Here is a 26,243-nt window from a genome sequence, read left to right as displayed (position 1 = left end):
CACACACACACACACACACACACACACACACACACACACACACACACGCCGCTCACGCACACACTCCCACACGTGCCTAGCATTAAGGTTGCCTAACCTAATTTGTTTTTTTATGTAAATTTTTATTCATTCATTATATTTGTTTAGAATAGCACAATTAGTTCAAAATGTATGTATATTTTAGCCCAGCCCTCGATACTCTTGTCCCGCATGTGATCTAAGGGAGAAGGGGGTGACTGAAAACCAGCGCTGCGACTGTCCTGGACAGGAGCAGCACCAGCTGAGACACCTCCTTTTGCCTCCTGTACTGCAATGTTTAGTTATAGTTGGTAGTCTAGTGGTTGATATATGTATAGTTGTTATTTTGTTTGTTGTAACAAGGAGGCAATAAAGAGAGATTTTATTTTTTATTTTTTTATTTTAAAAAAACGGATCGAGAGAGGAATTTCATGTTAGGAAATGTGTACAACAGAGAAAAAAAATCTAATAATAATATTATAATAATGATATAGGAATTTTCTACATTTTTATATTGTTTTCTACAATACATAAATACATACATAAATCCTTATAAATATGTGATTGATATACCTAACATGGTAACAGTACCGAAATGGACGTAGGAAGAGGTATATCTAATTGGATAAGGTTTTGGAAAAGGAAGGAATAATATTTAGGGCAGTTTGAAAATATGTGGTCCAAATGTCCAACTTGGCCACATTCGCATAAATCAATGTTAACGATGTTCAATTTCACAAGGTGTGCACGAGTACAAACATGACCCAACGGCATACGAATCAAAACAGATGTTGTCAATCTATTTTTAAGCGACGACAACCATGGTTTTACAGGAATAGAAGATTGAATGTAAGCATAAAATTTACCTTTTAATTTACTGCTTTCAGACCACATCATACCCCAATCATGTCTAAGGAAACGTATAGGAAGGGTTGCCAAATCGTGATTATAATTTTTATAGTACGCCGTGTCCCCGTCAAGAGCAGCGTCATTTGCGAGCTGATCAGCACGATCGTTTCCATGAATTCCGGAATGACTCGGTGTCCAGGAGAAAACTACAGACAAGCCTTTCGAAGAGCAAGCTAACAACAAATTTCTAATTTCGAGTATTATTGGGCAAAGCATTCGTGTTTTAAAATGAAATCTAGACAGTACCTGAACGGCACTCATAGAATCGGAAAAATGACAGTATTTCTTAGCTTAGCTGAATGAACATACTCGACTGACTTGTACAGACCGAAACACTCTCCAGTAAAAACCGAAGTTTCTGGAGGCAATATAATTATTTGAACATTGTTATATTGTTGATGATACACACCAACGCCAACAACACCGTCGCTGCCATGCTTATAAGCATCACTAAAAATGCAGTGCCACGATTGTAAGTCCCTGATGAAATTGAAAGTATGAGAGTTTTCAATAGAATTCTTATTGATACCTAAAGACAAACGGATGTCCAGAGATAAAACTAATGCTTCGTATTTAGTAGAGAAAAGAGGCAAACAAAGGGAATTATGAATTAGAGTTTGCAAAGACAAACACTTACGGAAACTAATAACCAGACAAGGAAGAGATTTATGAGTCCAATAAGCAGATGTTGATGCGTCAGTTGAGAGGCGTTGAAGTTGCAACAAAAGAGGATGTTTTGTAAATTCCATGCAGCGGAACAGATATTTATCGGAGAAGTACTGACGTCTCAATTGAAGAGGAGGTTCCACACACTCCACTTGCAACGCATTAATGGGACTCGAATTCATCGCTCCCAGAATAATTATTAAAGCTTTAGATTGCACTCTATCATTTTTTTTAAATGCCGATGAGTAACATGGGTCAAGAATAAAAGATGCATAATCGAAAAGACTCCTAATAAGTGAATTATACAATAATTTTAAACAAAAAGAATGTGCTCCCTACCAAACACCCGTAGAGTCCCGTAAACACACGTCCGCCAAAGCAAAGGTTTCCCGCCATTGACTTTATTTGTAAGTCAATGTTTCCCGCGCTTTTTTTTCGACACATGTTTCATGTCGTCAGCAATGGTCGGAAAAGGTGTTTCACATTAGACATAGGGCGCACTATAAGTTTCCGGAACTGGCCACTTACATAAACAATATTTAAAAAGTAATTACAACATTTGGAAATGAAACTCTTTGGCTGTAGAATACAGTTTGCTTCATCTGACATTCACTTGTTTTTACATTGTGGCGTCATTTTAGAAATTGGTTGTCTACAATTTCTAAAATGACGCCGTAGATTTAACTCGTGAAAATTTTCATAGTATAATTTTTTACGATTTAAGGGTCGTATTCAAGAACTCTACTCAATACTCAAGTCAGGACTTCAGTATTGCAATGAGTACTGAAAATCATACTCAAGTCCTTGCCATTAGGGTCGTATTTCCAGTGCTTGAAATCATACTCAAGTCCTGACTTGAGCATTGAGTAGAGTTCTGGAATACGACCCTAACTGAAACATAACAGCTCAGCGGAGCTTCACTCGGCTTCAAACTGCTTTTGGCGATGAAGCACCATGCAAGACGACTATTTATATCTGGTTTGCAGAATTGAAACGCGGTCGTGTGAATCTCAGTAATGAATTTCGTGATGGTCGCCCGTCCACTGCTGTGAACAACAAAAACATCGATGCTGTGTGCCGTATGATCAAAACAGACGGGTGGGATGTGACATACCATGAGATTCGGGCATCTTTAGGCATAGGCATGAGTCAAATACAATCAATACTTTACAAATATTTGGGTGTGAAAAAACTGTGCTCTAGGTGGATCCCACACAATTTGACTGAGACTCAAAAAACGGATCGCGTCACTTGGTGCTATGCCATACTTACCAGATTCAACAAAGGGGCGTCAAATTTGGTGTGGGACATAGTAACAGGCGACGAAACGTAGATTTATAGTTACGATCCAAAAACAAACCAGTAATCGAACGTATGGGTCTTTCGAGGTGAACCGAAACCAACCGAAGCGCGAAGTGGCGCGCGTGCAAAGTGCCTCTAAGCGGATGATTGCTTCTTTCTTTAATAAAACTGGACACGTGGCTACTGTTGGTTTGGAGAATCGTTGTACCGTGGATAGTGATTGGTACACGACCATTTGTTTGCCGGAAGTTATTGACAAACTCCATAAAAATAACCGTAAACGCAGTATCATCTTGCACCACGATAATGCCAGTTCTCACACGGCCAGACAGACAAATGAATTTTTGAAGGTGAACAATGTTGACCGTATGAGCCATCCTGCGTCAGTCCCGACCTGGCACCTTGTGACTTTCATTTATTTCCAAAAATTAAAAACCAGTTACAACGATTTTCATCATCTGAAAAGGCTGTTGAAAAGTATGACAAATATGTTTCAGAGATCGTCACGGAGGAGTGGCATAAATGTTTTCAAAATTGGTTCATTCGTATGAAAAAGCGTATTAACGCTAATGGAGAATGTTTTGAGAAACAATTCATTTCTGACTTACTTACTTTTCTGACTTAGAATTTTTTCTTATTCATTCCGGAAACTCATAGTGCGTATAGATACATGTATAGATATAGCTACAAGGAGCAACATAGAGTTGTTAAAATGATCAAATATGAATTAATTACTTTTTTGAATTAGGGATTGGACGGAAATGGTGTTACGGCATCGTAGGACAAAACTACTGACCTAGAAGGTCGAAGTTGGATTTTAAAGTAATTTAATTAATGGCGCCATGAGTTAACATATAACATTTACTTCAATTTATTAAGGCTAGAACAGTCGCGAATGACTGACGATTTGACCTCTAAGCGTTAGTAACAATTTCATACGCCATCTATCGACTACGCGCTTGTATTTACACAAAATCAAATAAAGATAAGTTGTAAATTAGAATACAGACATGTCACAAGTGTTTTTTTGCAATCTATACCTACATTGTTGTTCCCTCAGAGACATTCGAGAATAAACCATCGTAAAAATAAACACAACACATTTTAGGGTTAAAATCGTAACAGCAGTAAATCATGCAATGATTCAATCGTCACATCCTATCAATTAATAAGTAATGCTTCTATTTTCAACAATAAATGAGTAGTATGTTGTTTAAATTAAAACAAGTACTTTTATTCGCTGTATTTTAAATGCATTTAACAAACGTCAATATTAACTAATGCTTCATCGAAAGTATAACTTTTATGTATTATTCAATTTGTTTTATACAATACATAAATAAACACTAAAAGAAATAAAAGTGATTACGACCAATACGACTAATTTGTTTTTTACCGATTGAAATGCCGACAATAACAAGTACATAATGATACGTATTTTGAATTTGAACCCACAATCAAGAGTTACGGAATAAACTCTGCGGCACTATCTAGAACACCTAGGCCTTCTCTTCCAGAAAACCTAAACCTTCTCATCCAGTGGCATATTATTTGCATGTCTATTGTACAAATTCCACACTTCACCTTAGATTTGTTTTTCATTTCGGCATATCTATATTGTATAGTCTTTGGTAGTTGTTAAAAAAGATGCAATGTAAATATAACGAAATAACTAATTTATAAAACCTAAAATATAAAAATAAAGTCAAATATATATACAAAAATTAAATTTAATACAAACTCAAATGAAATTAATTAAAAACAGCAACTTTTTGTGGCATAAAACCACTCAAAAACACACACGCAGTCCACAGACTGAGCAGTCTTTACGACTGAGCATAGTACTGCGCACACCTCACGAGTGGGAAGGAATTATTTTTTCAAATAATAACACTTAACTTATGAACTAATATTAATATAAAAAAAGTGAACAATACATTCTGTTTGAAATTAAATTATCTACTTTTTCGTGTAAATTTTATAAACAACAGATGTTTGCATGTAAAGAGAAATTGCTTTTTATTTAATTTGAAGGATGTAACTGTAAATTGTATTTTGTAAAAAGAGCTTAGTAAATTGTAGTTTTGCTCAATACATTCAATCATTTAAGGACTACTAGCAATCATATATTTTTTTTGTGATTATTGGACTATTATTATTATCAGGAATTTAATTTAAAAAGAGCCTAATTCCTCAGTCTGGCACCTGTTCCAGCTTTAATCAACAAATTAACAAATTGTGAGTTTATGAAACTAGTATTATTTATTCTGTAGGTATAATGCCCAGTCAATATAAAACAAACTAAAAAAAGGGAAGCTACAGCAATTACCTGTAAGTAATATCTTGACTCCACTGGCACCGACAGACTTGTAAAATGTCAAACCTTTGGAGCCTTCGAAAGGTACTGCATCAGGGTTCAGATATTTGTCCAAAAACTCTGATAACCTTCTATGCTCGTGACACCTTTCATCTACAAACTTTAGCGGTTTTGTTTCAACATTAGGGAAAACCCATTCCACCCTCCAGCTGATTATATTGGATTTGTAGTTGTATCGGGTGGTGTTTGATTTGTGCCGAGTGAAGTTTTGAGCTAGGAATTGTAGAACAATCCCTCTCTTACGTGCTGCCAGTTTTAGTTTATATAAATGCTGGAATAAATTATATTTACAGATTTATTTTACTAATATTAAGTGATGGGACAATCAAGTCACAGGCACAAGCTTTAAATCGAACAGATCTGGGGGATACTGCCACTGCACCCGTTAACCCGAGACAATTAAGTTGACAAGTCCCATGAGCAGTTTTACTATATAGCACCCTTACCCTTCAAAATGGAATGGATGCAATAATGCCCCATGTTACTGCATGTCGGCAGAAATAGATAAGGTAGCAATACTTCCTTTGGTGAAAGCTTTCACAAGTACCTGTAATGCTAGTAACTTATAACTTTGAATACATTGGAAAACTAACAGTGACACTAGAAACTTGCTATTGGTCTTGTTAAGAAGGCTTATCAAACTTACAATAGGCAAATCCTTGTCGATTCTAGTAAACCTCTTCTTATCATCTCTCTTTACACCGTATACGAACCGAGCACACTCCTCGAGAAGTCTATAATCGCTCAACAAGTCCGTGTCTTTGAATTCCTTCAGTCTGATGAACTTTGTGCGGTCGCGCACACCATCGCATTCCAGCTCTTTCTTGTGTGTCTGGACGCAAGTGAGACAGCAAGTTTTCACCTCACACTTGGGGCACGAGTAAATGGCATCATTGTCCCCGCAAACTTCGCATTCACCCAGTCTGGAATAGAAAAGAAAGCAAATACTTAGTTGTGGAATTTTAGGTTACAAATTTTTAAATAAAATAATATGCGATGTTAATGATGAAATTACCTTGAGATGACTGGCTTTTTATATTCAGGTTCGCTGTCTGAAGAATCTGTCGTCGAAGACATCGTTCTATGAAAAACAAATAAATTAAATCGAAATGCCAAAAACATGTGTTACATTACAATTTTCTTTTTGATGGCTTTGGAATTATGGAAATATACAGGTGTCCAGTAAAGAATGGATAAGCCTGAAATGCCCTATAGTAGAGCTTATGAACGTTCAAAAAAAAGAAAAATATATCGCATGTAGTACCTAAGATAAAAAGGTTTTTCTTTAAATTTAATTCTTTTCAGCTTATTTTACGTTTATGTACATCACGACTACAAGTTAATCAATTCATTCGGTTTTTTGGTGTCATAATATTCTATATTAACTGTGCTAATAGATAGGCAGTAAAATAAATTAGTAAAAGTAAATAGTATGACTAACTACGGCACTTAAATTTAAAAAAAAGTTTTTTTAATAGCAACATAGCAACAATTTTCTATTTATATTAGATACAATAATGAAATATACCATTTTGAAATCTAGTTTAAACACACATTATTTTAGAATAGTTGGCCACTCAGCTTATCATAATAATTCTTTTATTATGCTTCTGAAAATTTGTAGTTCTTTTTAGTTTCATAAGGATTTCTTGAAAAGAAAAAAATGTGAATTTAATTTGTTAAACTGGCTAGTTTAAGCATGTTGTGCCTAAGCCAATAAATTAAAAAAGAAATAAAAAAGAAAAGAAGTTAAACAAAAACAAAGCCGCACCAATAGCGCTTTACGTCGTAATTTTATTATTTTTCAATTTATTTAACACAGAAAGCTATAATGAATACAACCGAGCGTCAAGGAGACGATTGGGACCTTCCTTGCTCCGATGATGAGTTATCAAAAAATGGCGTGACTATCGGCAAAAGTTGGATGCCCGACCCTTCGGAATTGGAGGAACTTTACAAGAATATTGATAAAAGCGGGATACTTACCCTAGAGTGGAAGTGTCCAGGGCGGCGTGCCCCTTCTCCAGTGCCGGTTAGTAAAGAGAATCAACCCGAGGTACCTATGTCGCCAGTGAGGGAAGAAAAATCGGACTTCGATTTCATGGATGAAATGAGTTCTTTGCGATTACGAGTGCGCAGAGACGGTGAGCATACTTTGAGGGGCTCGGCTAAAAAGAAGACGACTTCTTTCGACGGAATTTTATCTAACATGATCAGACACAAGCGCATTGAGCAAATGGAGAAGCAAGCGACGACGCCTGGCACTACCCCCACACCAACATCCAACGCTACTTGAGTGCTAACTGTCTCATGACGTATTCAGTACTGTTTACAATGGTGTTGTGTTAAGATTGCAATACTGAAAAATGAACTCTTAAATCCTACTTGGTAAAAATGTCTCGGGTTTACTCCTTACCATTTTAAAGGATTGTATAATATAGCTGGAGGAACATGGAAGCAAACAGTAAAAGATAGGGAGAAATGGAAATCTCTGGAAGAGGCCTATGTCTTAGGACAAGTTGAAAGGTACTGAGTCAATAAATTGAGTAATAATAAATAAGTAAAATATAATAAGTATGCATGCCATACAATGTATTAGATAAGTAAGTAAGCTATCAGCAATAGAAAGAAAGAAAGAAAGAAAGAAAAATAGTTTATTTGGTAACCATAATACAAATAGAACGTGAAAACAAAAATTAAAATAACCTTATTATAACATTAAAGGCTATAAAAAAATTATAATAATATAGCTGGTCAAGTGAAGCAGTTTTATATTTCAATACTACCAACACTCTACAAAATATTTGAAAAAAATAATTCTAAATAAGATGTGTGCAATTTTTTATAGTAATAACTTATGTCTCCTAAACAATTTGGTTTCACTCGGGGTCACTCTACAACTGATGCTGGTGTTGAGATGATGAAGCATATATTTGATGCATAGGAAGACTCGCATAACGCTATTGGTGTATTCTGTGACCTTTCAAAGGCTTTTGATTGTGTGCACCATGATACTCTGGTCAGGAAATTTCGCCATTATGGTGTGGCGGGATGTGACCTCGACCTTCTTAAATCGTACTTGAGTGGTAGGGTCCAGTGGGTCGATATTAACGGTACGAGATCATCAGTGTCTGCAATAAGCATGAGTGTCCCTCAAGGTTCAATTCTAGGTCCATTTTTGTTTTTAGTTTATATTAAATGACTTACCTAGCCTCTTGGAGGGTTTAAAACATGAGATAGTATTGTTTGCTGATGGTATTTCATTATTATTTAAAGTTAAAAGGCACCAATGTTCCTATGACGATGTGAACAATACTATATCTAAAGTAGTTGATTGGTTTGCTGTTAATAACGAAATAAATATGCTTCTTAATGAGAAAAAAACAAATTGTGTGCAAATTTACATTACCCAATGTTAGAGAGATGGTTACAAACATTGTAGTTAGAAGCGAAAAATTGAATCTTGTGGATACAGTTGTATTTCTAGGTATAACGTTAGATGCTAAATTGGAATGGGGTCCACATATAAGTAAGTTATTAAAACGGCTCATTTCTGCAGTGTACGCGATAAAAAAAATACGGAAACTTTCAGACGTCGAAACCGCTAGATTAGTTTACTTCAGCTACTTTCATAGTCCAATGACATACGGCATTTTGCTTTGGAGTAATGCCGCCGATATCAATAGAATCTTTGTCCTGCAGAAATGTGAGGTTAAGGCAATTTTCATTTTTCATCTATTAAAATGTAATTTATGTTAAAAGGAATAGTAATCTCTTTATGAATAATAGTGACAGACGTAACATTAATACGAGGAATAAATATAAACTAGCTGTTCTTGATAGTCGTCTTCACAAGGTGACAAATTAATTTAAGGGGCAATGTATACACTTGTATAACAAGATTCCGGTTGATTGCCATTCACGAGATTTAAAACTATAGTGAAACAAAAACTTTATACAACTTCTGCGTACTTGAATGACAAAAATCCAAGGTAGTAACCCGTTTAGCTCATGGAGGTAGTCTCGATCTCTGATGTTTGAAAGCAAAACAAAAAATATATTGTAAATGTTGAATGCATACAAATGTTATTTACAAAGAGCAATGCCTAGAGTTTCTTGCTCATCCTTCTCAGGGGAATCTGCGTCACGAATGAGCAGTAGATTTAACCAATGTGACAATTTCAAGTGTAATAATGCTTACCTATGAAATAAAGATTATTTTGATTTTTGATTTATATGTAAAACAAAATTGTATAAATCAGACTTTTATTCATTATTTTTTTATTTACTCTCTACTTCTACATATTTACAAATATTTTTAAATTACCACTCCATGCCATGTTATGCTGTTAGCTTGGCATATGTAGGTGTGAGCAGTTGTTCATTGTCTTCTAACAGCTGTTGACATTTGTGTATATTTTCCACAATATGCTCTAACTGCCAATGCTTTCGCAGTAACGCGTAGCTCAGGTCGAACTTGCCCTGTCGTATGCACTGCACTCCCACGCAGTGAGCTGCTGTCTTCAACTGCACTCCCAAATCATGGACCAAGGTCCAGAGATATTTATCATACTCGTTTACTGATTGGATTTCTGTTAACAATATGTTGACAATTGCAAACACAGTGGTCATAATTTCTTTAATCATTTATATGTACAATATTCTAGATCAACTCACCATCTAGGTACCCTAATGCTCATCACTCTCCTATAGAAACAATTTGAACGCCTTGGAATATAATATTTCTTATTATATTACTTCATTAAAATACATCATACAGTTAGGTATATAACCATTTTTTAAATTTTACTTCAGCTTACCTAGTGTGAACTTGGGTGGTTCATAATAAACACATTTGATGCCATAAATAACAGGCAACTTGTTATTGGCTGGCCTGATGGGACCCTGAGAGGCCATCTCGTAAGCTGTCTGCGAGTCCATGTGAAGCCCTGATAACCTATAGAAGAAAGTCTATTTTACAGAAAAGATTACTTTGAGTAGAGATTTTATTGATCTGCTGATATGTAATTATAGAAATAGAAATAATTTATTCCTTGAATAAACATCAATAACAACAACAAACTGTATAGTTTGAAGATTGTTAGTTATCAAATACATTTGGTAACCAAATTAATTTATCTAGTTCTGTTTGTACAGCAGCAGATGCAATCAGGCTGTTGATGATGATGATTTCGTGTACATACTCAAACATAGTCTTCTGATGTGCAGCCTGCATGTGTGCCACAACTCTGTCAATTTTCTCCCTGGTCACATGGCCATATGTAGCTCTCTCCACTGTTTTGCCGTTCCAGAAATATGTGTCCGTGGCTTTGCCCAGTTGCCCATGTACTTTAAATGCTCGAGTTGGTCTTGCTGTATTGATTTTGTATGTTAATTTAGTGCCGTCATTTATTCCTAGTACTGAAAAGAAATATCCATTACTTTTTAACTGTGAAAAGACATTTTATATATTTTATGCAAGAAAAGAAAATAATGTGCACATAAAGTCAAATAACTTACATAACACTCCACTGCTGAACAGGCCCAAATGCGTTGCCCAGCTGCAGCGAAAATCTTCATGTAGGTACCTTGGGCCACATACTAAAGGATTGTCAGCATAGTTAGGCACTAATTTCACCTCCATGCGCTCATTGGTTGCCCCCGTTATCTCAACTCGCTTCTCGAGTGGGCGATCCGGCAGAGCGTTTAAATCTGTAAATAATTATCTGAGCCATAACAATGATTACGAAACGCGCAAAACCTAAAATCAAAGTCGGCTAAAAATTAACCTCTACATAAGTTAGTTATTATCGTGTGTTGCACTTGCCGCACAGCAACGCAGGGCGGTTTGTACACACAAATAAGTCCATTAAGTCTTTTGAATGCAACCGCAGCGTTTCGACATTTAACCATTTTCTAAAATTATTATTTGAAACATTATCGCAAACAAGCGTAAGTGCGAGTATCTCTCTCACACACACTCTCGGAGAGAGACCGAAGAATTGACACATAATATAACATTTATAAAGATAGGTTCTTGCAATCAGTAATAAGATCGATAGTGGTGCTCATATAATGAAATCGTTTGTGTAATAAGGAAATCAAAGTCGCACTTTAACATTACATAAATACATTTGAAAGTATTTGAATAATTGTTAAAATGATTTTTGTTTACAGAGTAGTAAATAAAACTGGGACATGGAAAATTTTTCCTAAAAAATAAAAAACATATTTTTCTCATATTTTTTCAATACATTTCAGTGAAAGTTGAAGTTACTGAACGAAAATAATAAAGGCTTTTTTTTGCTGTTTCTGTGTCCAATCCTTTATTTTTTTCCATCCTCTAAGGTCCAATTATTGTTTAACTCGTTTTCACTATCTTGCTTTTAGCTATATAATTTATTTTATAATTGACGCTAAACAAAACTTTAAAAGATATTTCTAAACGGAGAACATAACATGAGACTTCGAATTATATTTTTCAACTATTCAGAAATTTCCGAAAAAATTTCCACTATTTGAATTTTTTTGGAAAATGACACAACAGTACATAAAACTAACCTCATAAATAATATTACTTCCAGTGTTGCCATAAAAATTCAATTTTTTCATTTTCGTACCAAAGTTACCACAGAATTTTTTTTATAGTGAAAGAATTAATTACGAATCTTGGATTTTTCTCGTGATTACACCATATTCAATAAACTTGAGATATATTTCTTCGTGTATGGTACGTGATACAATAACTGAGTCGTGAAAATTTATTGAAACTATTTATTTTGGTGGAACAATCAATTTAACACTTGTATCATTCATTTAAAAAAAAATCATTTGACGTGACAAGCGAACCTACGGCGGTGCCTGCCTGTGACTGTCTACGACCGTAATCGAGTCGAAGTCGAATCGAGCAATGGCCGCCTGCGGCTGACTGATGGGAGGAAATTGTTGCAGTGCTTGAATGGGTGACGGGAGAGCCTAATTTAGTGTTCTATTTTATTGTCCTTTCCGTGAAAGAACATATAACTTTTGCTGTGTGTTGTAGCATAGTGAATATACTGTGATTATATGAAATAAGACAGTGAGAATTTGTGTAGGTGAGAAATACGAACGTTGGCTCGATTTGTATGAAACTTGTTATTGGTAAGTAGTGTAGTTTTATTCTTCGACTGTGGGGCCACTTAACTTCACGATTCTATACTGCTTGTTCAGTGTGTCTTTATGGAACCTAGGCGACGTGGTATGCTGACAACGTAACCAACCAGTTTTTGGGAAGTTTTATGAGATTTGGAAGGTTCAGTTTGATTTGCCAATTCGTTGCGTGACAGTGTACTTCCTAATAGCACGCGGCGGTAGGCCTCTGTCCGTGCACTGTCACTGCCACTATTCCAGGGACTTCCTTTCCAATTGGAATGTTTCTCTGTTGTAAAATTTATCAAGTGTTATTTTTGAAACTCTTAAGAACGTAAGTTCCTTTAACTTGTTGTGGAGAATTAGTAGGTAGTGGAATTTCATTTGCCACAAATGTTTTTCTAGGCATTAAATTATCTAGACATTTTACAGCTCAACTGTACATTACCATCGCACGAGTTGAGAGTTGGAATTAATATGGTGAATAGATTACACAGTTAGCAGTCTAATCCTTAAAACAATACTGCCCTCAGAACACAAAAGGGCACAACTGCTGTATAAAGTATGCATAGTTGTGCCTTTTTTCATTATGAAGACATTGTACTTGCAATGAACGCTAAGCCAACTTTTTTTTTGTCACTTTCTGTTATTTTGTAAACAGCCATATTTATTTACTAATATTTTGCTCCGTGAATATTGTGAAAAGAAAAAATGAAGAAACAAATAACTAAATTTGAAAAGAAAAACAAAAACATAATAAAAACAGAACAGGTCCAAAAAGTTAGCATAGTGTTCATTGGAGGTATCAAAATGTTATATAAACTTCCTTGTAAAAGTAGTGGTGGTCTAACGTCACTGCTTTGTCAATCGAATAAAATTATTCAAGTAGATAAAACTTTGTAGACTAAACATACACATTATTTTCACCATATTTAGATTTGCTTCTGTGCTTCTAGAAGCAATAGTGGTACAATATTAATAACATTAGTAATAGTTAAAAACCAAAAACAATGATTTGCAACCAGGGCCATTCCAAAGTGACGGGTGGGACATTTTCACTCCTTTTTTCTTCAACTTTAAGTAATTCGACCCTAACCATTGGTTAATTAGACTTAAAATGAAAATATCATGAAGCTGGATGTGCAATTCAACTGCAACTATTTATTCACATAAATTTATGGCACTATTTATACTCAACATTTTTAATTTTCTAAGTGTGACGGGTGAGACACTCACGACACCCGCCTGTTTGAGTTGATGGCTTCATTAGCAAGATCAAGACAAACTATTAATATTTTGTTCAGCAAGTTTTTCATATGAGATAACTTAAATGTTAAAGTTCTATTTTATATATACACTTAATTGATAAATTTATTTTTGATAACTTTGATAAATTTTAAGGAAATTAATATGTTAAGTTGTGATGGGTGGGACGAGTTACAATTGAATACACAGAATTAATAAAATTACACTGTTTAATATGTTAATATAAGATCCATTATTAATAAGCAAATATGTTATCATTTTCATCTTATTAAGACATTTTAATATTAAAAAGAAACAGAATTAAAGAACTGATAAAGTAATCCTATTATTTTTATATAACTGCCTCCGTGGCCGAACGGTTACTATGCCGGACTGCCACGCAGAGGTCCCAGGTTCGATTCCCGGGCCGGGAGAAATAGTTAATAGTTTGTGGTTGTCTATGTGTGTGTCCATGGCACCCGCGACACAGGGTTTCCCTAGTGCGGGGCTATGTTGAGTGTGTGCGTTATTATTATTATTATTTTCCTGAAACTCTATTTATGACGACATGAAATCAAAGTCACGCATGTAAAATGTGTTAATAAATTTTTAAAATCCTGCCGCATCCTTGAAGATTATGTATCATATCAAAATATATAGTTAAAACTAGTCAAGTTTTCATGAATTTCCTGATACTAAAAATCATCAGGAAAAATATTGTCAGTTTTTAATTGTTTTTTTTTTTATGTGTTAAAATGTCTTAATTATGAGAAGAAATGTAAAACATTTGCTTACAAATAATGGATCTACATAAAAACCGTGTATTTTTTAATTCCATGTATTCAAATGTAACTTGTCCCATCTGTCACAAAATGGTGTCCCAATCGTCACAATTTAACATCTCAAATATTAAACTCCGAAATTAAAGCAACTGTTACACCTAGTAAACATCGTAAAAACTGAAATCCATGAATATACAAACATTTATTAAAAGTAAAAACGTTTAGAAGTGTGTCCCACCCATCCCTGAGACGGGTGGGACACATTTTCAAATATTAATATTTGCATTCCTATTTACGTGCGCAATGCCCAACCAAGCCAAAATAATGACCCTTACCATAATTGTTACTTTTACAAAACCAAATGCCAATTGATTGCATATTTATTGGTTAAAATAAAAATATATATGTTTCATTGTGACGGGTTGGACTTGTAATCAGTATTTATTGAAACTTTAATAACTCCTCACCATATATGCTTCCATGCAATCACTTATCACTGTTTTAAAATTCCTAAATTGTATTTTCTTTGACAGTAATAACTGTTTTAGAAAGACGCACAGTAACCACAAAAATTGGTAACATTATAGGATTAAATATATATACGACACTATAGACGACAGCACTATAGCTGCGTTAATGACGACAAAAAATACAATAGTTGTACAATATCCGAAATATCTCATTTATTTCTAATGATTTGATTTATTGGGCGTATTCTAGTCATACAATTAAAACCAAATTGTGTAATTTATTTTTTGAATCATGGTGTCATTTTCGCTGGAATGACCCACAAGCACATAGAAAAATTCATAAGGTCCGTTGGTTTGTTCCGTTACTTAGTTGGCGTAGCGTGGTTTGCTAGAAGACGCTGGTTCAAATCCAGCCGGATCGAAATATTTTTCTCAGTGTTCAATCTTTGTATTAATAATTATAACAAACTAGTGAAGCAATTTTACAAAAATAATTGAATATCATGGTGAAACATTGTGGTATTCAATAAAAACTTAAAAAATTTACATTGCCAAATGTTATAGATTGTATTCAATTAATAACTGTATCTATAGGCACTGGTCAAAATTTACTGTGTGTGGCGCTGATTCCAAACAGGTACATAATAATATACCTTAGCGTATTTTAAATGACCTGTGCATTTTGGTACATCTATCATATCTCAGAAGCTTATGAAGTCCACTGTAACTAGCTATAACATTTTTTTCTGACATAAAATTTAACTAAGATCTCTTCTTCACTCCAACTAACAATGAGAATATTGAGTTTCGCCCGCAATTAATTGCTCCATTGCCTCAGCTAATGTTAATTTAAAAAAATCACACACATTTATTTTTTATTAATGCATACTGTGTGTACTGTACATTGTAAAGAATGTAAAATTCTGTGTCTGAATGTAAAGTTTGTGATGTCACCTATTAAAAGCAAAAACTTGGAGCATCACAATCAGAAATAGTAGCATGTTTACTTTGTCTTTATCAGCATTCATATGCATTTGATGACTGCAAGTGTCACTGCCGAACTTGCAGTTCAACTTGCACGCTCACAGGTCTGCGTTGCGCGAGGCGTGACGCCATTGGCCGTTGGCATCCGCCTCTTATCGCTGCGTTGCCGAAACTGATATATTTTATTAGCATTAATTGTTAAACATTAACTGAACTATAAAATTTTATTATGCACTGATAAGTGTAAAATATTAATAGGCTCGTTTATTCACAGCGAATATTGTTACGCCTTAATTTGTGGTGAGGAAATTATTTTATTTTTATGCTACCAAGTGATGGGACGAACAAGTCGTGCGTCTGTTGGAAAGCGACACGCCTGTCCATAACAGTTGCAATGCCACTCAGAGCTTTAAACCATAACGAACTGTGGGGGCACTCCCACTGCGTCCGTCACTCTAAGACATAAGTTGACAAGTCCCATGTGCCTGTAACTTCATAAGCACCTTTCAAAACCGGAACTCAGTAATGCTAACATTACTGCTTGGCAGCAGAAATAGATAAGGTGGCAAGTACGTCCCTGGACGATGGATATCGTGTTTAAATTATAAATTAAAAACACCGCCTATGTGCATTCAGGTTGAAACCTACGAAATTTTATAATATCCTATTGGTGTAGTCAATATCAATGACCACTGTGGCTAAAGGTTGTGCTGCATATTTTAAAAACACGCATGTAACGGGTCGCACACGACGACTGTTGTTGTAACTCACCGAATATTCTATATATTTAACATTTACAAACTTAAAAGGTTTATTTAATATTAAATGTCGTAATTTCCTTGTTTTCTTAGTAAATGTAACATTGCTGCACGTAGGAAATTAAACTCATTTTTCGGATCTATAATAGCTTATCTATATTTCGATACCTCCAATGAACACTACGCGAATTTAACTTTGGGACCTATTCTGTTTTGTTTTCACAAAATTTTTTCGATTTTTGTATTTTGTTCTTTTTTTTCACAAAATTCGGGGAACATAATATTAGTAAATAAATTTGCTGTTTATGAAAATAACAGAAATAGACCAAAAAATAATGTTGGCGTTGTATTCATTGGAATTATCTGTTTTTATTTTCAAATAAAGCTAGCTTTCGGGCTCTTTACAGGTCGCATGCTCGCGGCTGACCGCGTTGGCGTACATTTGTCTGAAAACAAATAATGGGATTTTAGATCCGAAAAACGTTTCATTTCCAATCTACACTTGTTGTTGTTTTTTCAAAGGAACAATATTTGACTTTGGATGGAACATGAAATGTGAACGTGAAAAAAGCTCGGAATGTATAATAACCATGTTAGAAATATTAAACCTTTTACGATAGCATAGTGTAGTAATGGTTGTGTGTACGACAGACGGCGGCGGCAAAAACTGCAACCATATTACATCCGATGTGATTGTGCTCTAAATGTTAACGTCTAAATTCTCCGACCGCCACAAAACGCTAGTGTTCCTCAGTTTCGTGTCATCAAAACCTGTGAAATGGTAATAAATTCTTATTCCGCAATAAACCGAAAACAGGGTGGCTACCTTATTAATAATTGGTAAGTAACCATTCTCTTAAAGAAACCAACAACGTAATAAATTTTGGTGAAATTACAGGCACATGGGACTTGTTAACTTATGTGTCAGGGTGACGGGCGCAGTGGCAGTGCACCTCAGATCGTATTATTCGTCCCGTCACTTGATATCATAAAAAAATAAATATCGATCATCGCCGTTGAAGTGACAAAATGTCTTCACATCGCATCGGGGCCAAGTCTTTTTCCCATTTAGTCTTGCGCACCAGGTCCGTATCTTAAAAGCAGGCCGCATTTAAATGCCAAAAGCGGCACTCCCATAGTTATAATCGACCAAGGTCTGAATCAGGCACGTACCACGCCGAAGGCCGCAAAGCTCCAAGGCCGTCGCGACTGTCTTGCCAGACCCGTCACACATATTAATCAATTACCATTGCGCACCAAGTTTTATAATGACTCGTTTTGCGATTGCCAATTCCTGGTATTTCCCCGACCGTTAAACCTTGATCAAAGTAGCATTGATTAATTGTTTGCATGTATTGGAAGAGGAAGATTGTTACTTTGATCTTTGGATCAAAGCAGGCAAACACCGAAATCTTAAAAGTACACTATGTTATTAGTGAGTCATCATAAAGTTGTGTTAAATACTTTGTGGTAACGTCTATCAGGATCCACAAATCATCGCAAATACTATGAAACATAGTGCAGTACGAAACGTATTGTTTAAAGCCGTTCTTTATAACGTGTACCTCATTAATGGAGCTCTTCATTAGGTCGCCAGTCCGAAGTTATTCACAAATATGATATTCTTCAAAATGAATGTTGAAAACGACAGTCCTGTCTTGGACATTGTAAAAGTCGTGGTACAAATATCCTACAAATATTCGTCTATAATGTTTATGTTACATTATTTCACTCTTGCCTTGTTACAGATTTACACTCTTCTTGGCACAAATGAATTCGGATAAACTATTACAAGGCCACGTTATCACTCTAACGTCTCGGCCAATATTACATTTATGTTTTTGTTTGCTAGAAAATACAATCGGAACAGTCGCCTTGACCCTTATGACGAAAATATTAACGATCTAATCGAACATCTACTGGTATCTCGCAGTGTTACACGATGAACAAGTTTACGTTTATCGAATAGGAAGTGGCTGCCGTCATCACATCAGTATGTTCAAAATCAGACATTTTTTTAAATTATTTTATTTATAATCCGGGCGATTTATAACAAAGAACTATACCGAATTAGCCGTTCATTTCAAATTTGAGTAATTTTAGGGCAACATGCTGAAGTCATGTAAATCTCTCTTAATGTGTTTGCATTATGCCGAATGCAACTTTTACACTTCAAAAAATTGACAGCAAATAACGCAAGAGAAGAAAGATGGTGGTGGCTAGCCACCGCTCTTGCTGGAACCATCCACGTCAAGTGTTCTCATAACGTTTTTGTCTAATTATGAAAATAACTAACCGTGAACGAGTGATTATCACTCGCCTTCTCTTACACAAAGCGCACTTTGTTTCAGCTCGCCACTTAAAAGATATTTCATTAACAGCGCTCGTAACAAGTGTTTCTCTTCGACGTAGTCAGCAATGTTAAATGCTTCCTTGTACAGTATTCAATCTTTTTTGTCTGAAAATTAATCTTTCTGGCTTAAGAGACAGACGCTAAGTCTGATTATGTACCTAAATGAAAATAATTATAAACGGCATGAACATCTTGTTTTCCTTGTGGTATTTCCGATAGCCTTTGGAATTATGTGACGAGATTGGAGCATTTGTACATAGAGCGCACTATAAGTTTCCGGAACTGGCCACATACATAAACAATATTTAAAAAGTAATTACAACATTTGAAAATGAAACTCTTTGGCTGTAGAATACAGTTTGTTTCATCTGACTGTCACTTGTTTTTACACTGTGGCGTCATTTTAGAAATTGTGTACATCACCAAGGATTTAACTCGTGAAAATTTTCGTATTATGATTTTCTACGACATTAAGTGCAATTTAACAGCGTAGCTTCACTCGGCTTCAAACTGCTTTTGGCGATGAAACACCATGCAAAACGACTATTTATAGCTGGTTTGCAGAATTCAAACGCGGTCGTGTGAATCTCGGTGACGAATTTCGTGATGGTCGCCCGTCCACTGATGTGAACAACAAAAACATCGATGCTGTGTGCCGTATGATCAAAACAGACAGGCATGTGACATACCATGAGATTCTGGCAATTTTAGGCAATAGGCATGAGTCAAATACAATCAATACTACACAAACATTTGGGTGTGAAAGACCTGTGCTCTCGGTGGATCCCACACAATTTGACTGAGACTCAAAAAACGGATCGCGTCACTTGGTGCAATCCTATGCTTACCAGATTCAACGAAGGGGCGTCAAATTTGGTGTGGGACATAGTGACAGGTGACGAAACATGGATTTATAGTTACGATCCCAAAACAAAGCAGCAATCGAGCGTATGGGTCTTTCAAGACGAGCCGAAACCAACCAAAGTGGCGCGCGTGCAAAGTGCCTCTAAGCGGATGATTGCTTCTTTTTTTTAATAAAACTGGACACGTGGCTACTGTTGCTTTGGAGAATCGTTGTACCGTGAATAGTGATTGGTACACGACCATTTGTTTGCCAAAAGTTATTGACAAACTCCGTAAAAATAACCGTAAACGCCGTATTATTGCACCACGATTATGCTAGTTCTCACACGGCCAGACAGACAAATGAATTTTTGCAGGTGAACAACGCTGACCTTATGAGCCATCCCGCGTACAGTCCCGACATGGCACCTTGTGACTTTCATTTATTTCCAAAAATTAACAACCAGTTACGCGGTCAACAATTTTCATCACCTGAAGAGGCTGTCGAAGAGTATGAAAAATATGTTTCAGAGATTGTCACGGAGGAGTGGCATAAATGTTTTCAAAATTGGTTCAATCGTATGAAAAACTGCATTAACGCTGACAGAAACTATTTTGAGAAACAATGAATTAATTTCTGACCGTTTATAGTATTTTTTTCTTATTCATTCCGGATACTTATAGTGCGCCCCACGTATTATAAATTGCTCATAATTGCTCAATGCCCTCACAACCGTGATCTGAGGCACGACGCGAGCATCTGTTGAGGTCACAGCTACCATAATTTCGCCGTTCGATTTACCACTGCTGCAAATGCTTGCAAGTTAATGTGACCTTATAGGTCTGCTTTATAAAAAAAAAAAACTCGTACTTGCTGGTGCACTCTTTAGATTATGGATGTCTAGGATAATTCACCGGGCATTATCTGAACAATTGTAAACTAAAGATATATATTCAACGAAGTTAGCTATGGATTTTTGATACCTACTCAATGGAAACTAATGTGCCAACCAAGCATAAGGCTGTGCGAGTTGCAAAAGTTGGTTGAACAGTGACGAGTTTATTCTAGGTTTATGCTACAACGACTTGTCGAAGTGCCTTTCTGTATTCTTTTTATTGTTTTTAGAAGTAGCGTATTTTTTAATGAAGAACACCCCTCGTAGCGTACGTGGGTTGCCCCGCACGAGTGCGAGTGACTGCGTCATTGTTTGCAGCCAAATTGCGCACGAAGTCATCGACCTCAGCGCCTCCGCGCGTGTTTAATATTACCGTCTAGACCAGACGAGAGCCGCCATCGCTTTTCTCCTGCGCGATCCCTGCCTCAAGTCTGCCTTGTTTGCCTGCGCCCATCTCCGCCGCCGCGTGAGAACATCGCGGAGACTTTCATTTCCAATTATATCAAACAAACGAATCCAATTTTTACTAGCGAACCCTTAATTGCCTCTTTGTATTTGACTGTTACTTACATTTTTTCAAGTGATCTTGACAATAAATATTTTTTTTATGTGTAACATTTCTGTTTTCATTACAAATGTCTTCATAATATATTCGTCCATCTGTCATTGTCAAATGACCTACGATTACCGATTACGGCTTGGTTTTAGGTTCTTAACCTAAGTGTAGCTATATAATACCTGTACTATATCATATTTAATCTCTGCATTATCATTGAGTATTACGAATTTATGTGTTTACGATATCGCTATTATGTTAGTCACTGTGAGTTGAAAGTTTTCAATGTGTTTTGTACATTGTCCAAATGTCTACTGCAACACTCGACTCGCTTGTATGTTTGTCCGTGTTTACAGCAGCGTTTTATCTATGACATGTAGTTTGCTTAGCCCCGACAGAACAATTCGGTCAATATACAGTTGCTGCAAAAACTGCACGTAACGGCGGTTTGATGACTCGGAACAAATTGTAAAAAAAAATCTGTCGCCAGTGGGAGTATCTTTTGAATTACTTGTCAACGTATGCTTGATTTCGTTAACTTTCTTTTGTTACGTTGATTATTTGCTTTAATTAATAACTGCGTCTACTTTTGTTACAATTGCAACATAGCTCGGTGTTTTTCCTTTGTATATAATTGCCATTGCATTGTATGTTTCGATACCTCCAATGAACACTATGCCAACTTAATTTTTTGGTCATTTTCTGTTTTTAATATAAACAGCCTTATTTTATTTTCCAATATTATGCTCCCCGAATTTTGTGAAAAATAATAAAGAAACAAAAAAAAAATAACAGAGATGACCAAAAAATTAAGTTGGAATAGTATGGATTCATAGGGTTCTTATGATTCGGAAAAGTAATATAACCGAATGATCCGCAATGGCAAACCTAAGTTGTAAAGTGAAGTACATCTACATCTCTTCGCGAATAAACGTAAAGCTATAAACAGCGAGTGCTCGCGCTCAGGTCTGGCTAGGGCGAGTAGCATCACGATGCACTTATCATATCATTTCATGTGTATATGTACCGTACAAGTGCCCATGTTGTTCATTGTCCTCGGTCGAGTGCCTGCGTCGTCTTTATTTTTGTTTCTGTGCATAATTTGTATTCTAGTCTTGCTTGAAAAGGCATATTTATTCGAATGGAAAATGAATTTCCTATTTACCGCTGATTTGATAAACGTAATCGACAGGATTGTTCAATATCGCTTTCCGGATTGAAATATGTAACTTTTGTAATATGGAACCGGCCTATCCTTTGTGCAATCGCCACAGCGGCGTCTTTTTCGAAACGTCCATTAGGAAGCCCGTTTCACATTAATTGGTGGTTCTACACCTGAGGAAATCGGGGGCATAATGCGTGTGTGTGTTAAGCGAATAATTACGCTACAAATGTAAAAATGCGTGAATTCTGCGGGGCTGTAATCGCCCGGTCGACTCCGTCGCGGCTCTGCAGTATACGCCAATGCAATACATGTGCTCCGTTAACGTGTGGCGCGCACACAGCTAGCGCAATCAACTTTCGACTAATTAAATTGATTTCGAATCGTTTGAATAGTTTTATGCACTGTTTCTAACACAGTCAAACAGCATTAAGTAAAACAATGATTATTATATGAAAATTAAGTAACAAATAACACCATGAAACAAGTAGCGTGTTTCACAATCATATTGTGCCATTCGAGTCACTGGAACTGCTGGCTCGGAAAATGCTTATGGCCAACACTCGCCACTCGCAAAGCGGAGCGTGCAACCCCGCCCGTGCCTTCGGCTGCGCCTGCTCACCGCACCCGCTAGTCTCGCTTGACCGGTCGCGGTCACTTGCTCATGTTGTGTAGTCAGTCACTTTTCACACGGAACTAACTTTTCTTTATCTCGTGTCCACCTCGCTTATTACCGTTCTTTTATATTAAACGTCTGTTTCGAAAGTACCAATAATATTACTGCACTTATTTTATGTTTGAATTCTTTGTGAGGAGACAATGAAAGTTATTTTAAGCAAATGTTTACAGTGGGATGAAATTTCAAATATTAAAGGTGGCGACGTTTGAATTAAAAAATACGAACATTCGTCTCCGCGCTTCCTTTTCCGACTCGTTAATCTTGGCATTCCTCCAATGGTGAGAACTTGCTGGTTTGCTCACGGCCCTACTTGAAGAGACACAGTTCTAACTAATGGACCGTCTCCAAAGCACTTTACTACCTAAGAAACAATAGTAGAATGTGACAAACGTTCACCTCAATCGCCGACAAGTTCGGTTTCACAATAAATCATAACCGCTAATGAACTTACTGTAAGTACTGTCGCACCGGCCAGGGAACAAAAGATTCTTTGAGCGGGCGGCGGGCGCTTCGTCACCACTCTAACACTCAGTATTATCTGTCGTGTGTCCCATTAACCGCTCCAGTGTAGTCGCATGAGAATGATTAACATCGCAATTCCTATGCAAGTGTCGGATTGGAATTATGATCATTTGATGTCCTGTCAAGTTTTGAGAACCCGCCTTCGGCGAAAAGTGGATAATTTTAAAAGAATAGCCGACTCCGAGAAGATTTGAACAAAAAATCGATTGTTGTATTGATTTATAACCGTGGCTCAATGAGTTTCATAAACAATCACACCAAAATAAAAAATCATAATGCGTATGATGTAACCATTATTTTCAACAATAGCCAATAGTCCAGTACTACCATTTATACGTATACTCGTACTGGACGTCGCACTTGCGGTTCAGTTTCTTGTTTAAATCGTTAATGTAACTTAAAGTCTTTGCCACTTTCTCACTTGCACGTGTCCTTGTTAATTAGGCTCGTAACTCTCTCATAACTTGCTCTCAATCGTATTGATTTGCCACATATATTTCCGTAATGAAACAGGAATGTGGCCGTTTTTTTCATAGAAATAAAAAGGGCAGTATTTTATGGCAAAGCAACTCAGTGATAGCCTTGCCCCGTCCGACAAACCTTTCAGGCGGTTGGTTTAGGGAAACGAGACGTTGCGCGGCTTAATTGTGCCATGAAATAATGTGGCGTTTCGTTTGTTGATCTACATCTGTGTGTTAGCATATTAAAGCAAGCCGATAAGTTTCATGTTATGTGAAGTCTTCGCCACTGATATCTACCCACATTGCTGTTCACCGAATCGTTTTGGAAATTGAAACCCACTACCCTACAATTGGATGCGGACTTGGGGCAATACGTTAGACATTCTTACTTAGCGAGCCTTCTTTGTAATGGAAATAAGTCTAATCTTATCTAAATTAATTTTAATTTACTAAGATAAGGCGTTTATTATACTGGTCATGTGTTGTGACTCACTTTGCTTGGAAATATTGCAATTTAGATAAGTGGTACATTAGTAGTATTAGCACGCGCAAAATTTAAACAAATGGTATTGTGGCGAAACGAGCAGATTTCATTCAATACACCTTTATTTGAAGAATTTATTTATTTAAGGAGCTCGATCTCAGCTAATCTGTACTAGTAATTTATTTTTGATTAAAACTGTCTTTTATTAAGGATACTTCCTTTTGAGTTTGTAATGGAGTGCACCTAACTGCCGTGGTTGGGAATTGTGTTATGGCTCTTATAAAAACGGTACGACGGACGCGAGCTACGTTTTCTTATGAAAGATTTCCGCGTTGCAAACACGATGAACGCCTTCCCGTTACCATTTGCTTGCAATAAACGAAACATGGTTAGATTCATATGTTTATTTATTTGTACAGCAAACACATCCCTCGTCCACGGAGCGTTGGTTGTATTAATATACTTTAAACCTTAGATAAATAATAATTTAAATAATCACCAGTAATGATCTCAGTCATGGTGGTACGTCACGGTGCTGTTTTCGCCTACAAATAATTTCGCATGAAATGAGGATAATTATTTGTACAAAGTATTTCATATAAATATTATTTTGCTTGGATCTTTGGGGTTCAACTGAATTATTATATTTTTATATTTGCGCAGTGAAATGTGAGGATGTAGGTACACTACCACAATACTTAAGCAAAAAAAGATAACGTTTTTGAACAACTTATTGAAAGAATATTGTACGAAAACATGACCATGACGTTACGAATCTGCCTTGAGTGACCACTAGGATATTGAGCGCTTGAATCTGTTTTAGACCAAAACAATGCCCGACTTGTCTGCCATTGACCATGATTTTTTTCCCCCAAAAAGTACGCGCTTGGCTGGCGGCGGTGATTGTTAGCTTTTTGTCCGCGGCCAATTTGCTGCTCGGCCGATGTTGCTGTGATTGCAGGCCAGCAACGACAAGCTACGGATTATGGTTTTTTGTGAGTCCGTACAATACGACTAAAAGTAAATGTCGTTTTCATGGTGACTTATAGTGACAGACAAGGTAAAAGCAAAAACTTTGCACTGCAACATTTCGTAAATCTATGGAGAATCGCTTCTCTGTCAATAAAGAAAACTTTCTCGGTCTATAATTTACCCTGCACGTAAGGGTGGCAGCGCCCGCCGTCACCCTCCTTGTCAATTTCGGACGCGGGTAATCGATGTAACGTAGCGAGTGCGTTGCGACTGTAATAGCTTTACAGCGTTGTTGTTCACCATTTAGACCAAGGGTCTGTAAAGTACTAGAACAACATGGATGTTTACATAATGCCCACAAGGCTAGCAGGCAATGTTAGTACTTTCCCTTTGACCGATCTATTGATCCGCTGCGCTGTGATCACTTGTAAGGTAAAGATCTCGTATTATCACCAAACTACGCTGCTCTCAATTCCAGTGATGACCTTCGTCGGCGACGAGCCCCTCTTAACATGCTTTAGCTTAAAACCGCTATTCTCTGTGCACACGCAATCATGAAAAGTTTGTTATACATTCTTGCATTGCTCATTACGTCGACCATTATGGACGAAATGTTTACCAACATGACTGTTGTGCATGCCCGTGTTAGAATTCTTCTGGCACTGAAATAAATTTG

General features: G+C 36.4%; 4 protein-coding genes across 5 annotated transcripts in view; 2 read left to right on the top strand and 2 right to left on the bottom strand.

Moving 5' to 3' along the window:
• Positions 1–7,430, bottom strand: part of LOC113233117 (box C/D snoRNA protein 1) — a 9,755-nt gene extending 2,325 nt beyond the window's left edge. The window contains exons 1-4 of the mRNA XM_026468112.1: positions 7,259–7,430; positions 6,288–6,353; positions 5,919–6,195; positions 5,225–5,543 (exon numbers count right to left, since the gene is read on the bottom strand). Of these exons, the coding sequence (XP_026323897.1) occupies positions 5,225–5,543; positions 5,919–6,195; positions 6,288–6,349 (658 nt within the window). The 5' untranslated portion in view covers positions 6,350–6,353; positions 7,259–7,430. The remainder of the gene's footprint in view (positions 1–5,224; positions 5,544–5,918; positions 6,196–6,287; positions 6,354–7,258) is intronic.
• Positions 7,040–7,830, top strand: LOC113233119 (PAXIP1-associated glutamate-rich protein 1). The gene has a single exon (XM_026468113.1). It carries the CDS (start codon positions 7,104–7,106, stop codon positions 7,566–7,568), a length of 465 nt encoding a protein of 154 aa, XP_026323898.1. The 5' UTR covers positions 7,040–7,103; the 3' UTR covers positions 7,569–7,830.
• A 263-nt stretch (positions 7,831–8,093) lies between these two features.
• LOC113233186 (mitochondrial mRNA pseudouridine synthase Trub2) lies at positions 8,094–11,248 on the bottom strand. 2 transcript variants are annotated; one of them, XM_026468209.1, is made up of 6 exons: positions 11,062–11,248; positions 10,793–10,984; positions 10,477–10,693; positions 10,093–10,229; positions 9,600–9,864; positions 8,094–8,403 (listed from the first exon to the last, which is right to left on the bottom strand). In XM_026468209.1, the coding sequence occupies exons 1-5, from the start codon at positions 11,183–11,185 to the stop codon at positions 9,614–9,616; spliced, it is 921 nt and encodes a 306-aa protein (XP_026323994.1). In that variant the 5' UTR covers positions 11,186–11,248; the 3' UTR covers positions 8,094–8,403; positions 9,600–9,613. The 2 variants fall into 2 exon arrangements, with proteins under 2 accessions (XP_026323994.1, XP_026323995.1); XM_026468210.1 differs by lacking the exon at positions 8,094–8,403 and having other exon boundaries at positions 9,532–9,864; positions 11,100–11,246.
• Positions 11,249–11,984: 736 nt separating this feature from the next.
• The window catches only part of LOC113233213, a 57,612-nt gene continuing 43,353 nt past the window's right edge, over positions 11,985–26,243 (top strand). The window contains exon 1 of the mRNA XM_026468252.1: positions 11,985–12,412. The gene's annotated coding sequence lies outside the window, so the exon portion shown is untranslated. The remainder of the gene's footprint in view (positions 12,413–26,243) is intronic.

This window comes from Hyposmocoma kahamanoa, unplaced genomic scaffold, assembly GCF_003589595.1.
Source record: "Hyposmocoma kahamanoa isolate Upper Pololo Valley unplaced genomic scaffold, ASM358959v1 78, whole genome shotgun sequence".
In the NCBI taxonomy this organism is placed as follows: Eukaryota; Metazoa; Arthropoda; class Insecta; order Lepidoptera; family Cosmopterigidae; genus Hyposmocoma; species Hyposmocoma kahamanoa.
The sequence above is the reverse complement of the archived record's forward strand: the minus strand, read 5'-3'. Positions and strand labels throughout refer to the sequence as shown.

Coding starts and splice junctions, on each gene's coding strand:
- LOC113233186 (XM_026468209.1), bottom strand. CDS start 11,185: ATGGTTAAATGTCGAAACGCTGCGGTTGCATTCAAAAGACTTAATGGA. Junction 10,694..10,792: donor GTTCAGCAGTGGAGTGTTAT/GTAAGTTATTTG, acceptor ATTTCTTTTCAG/TACTAGGAATAAATGACGGC. Junction 9,865..10,092: donor ACCACCCAAGTTCACACTAG/GTAAGCTGAAGT, acceptor TATTGTTAACAG/AAATCCAATCAGTAAACGAG.
- LOC113233119 (XM_026468113.1), top strand. CDS start 7,104: ATGAATACAACCGAGCGTCAAGGAGACGATTGGGACCTTCCTTGCTCC.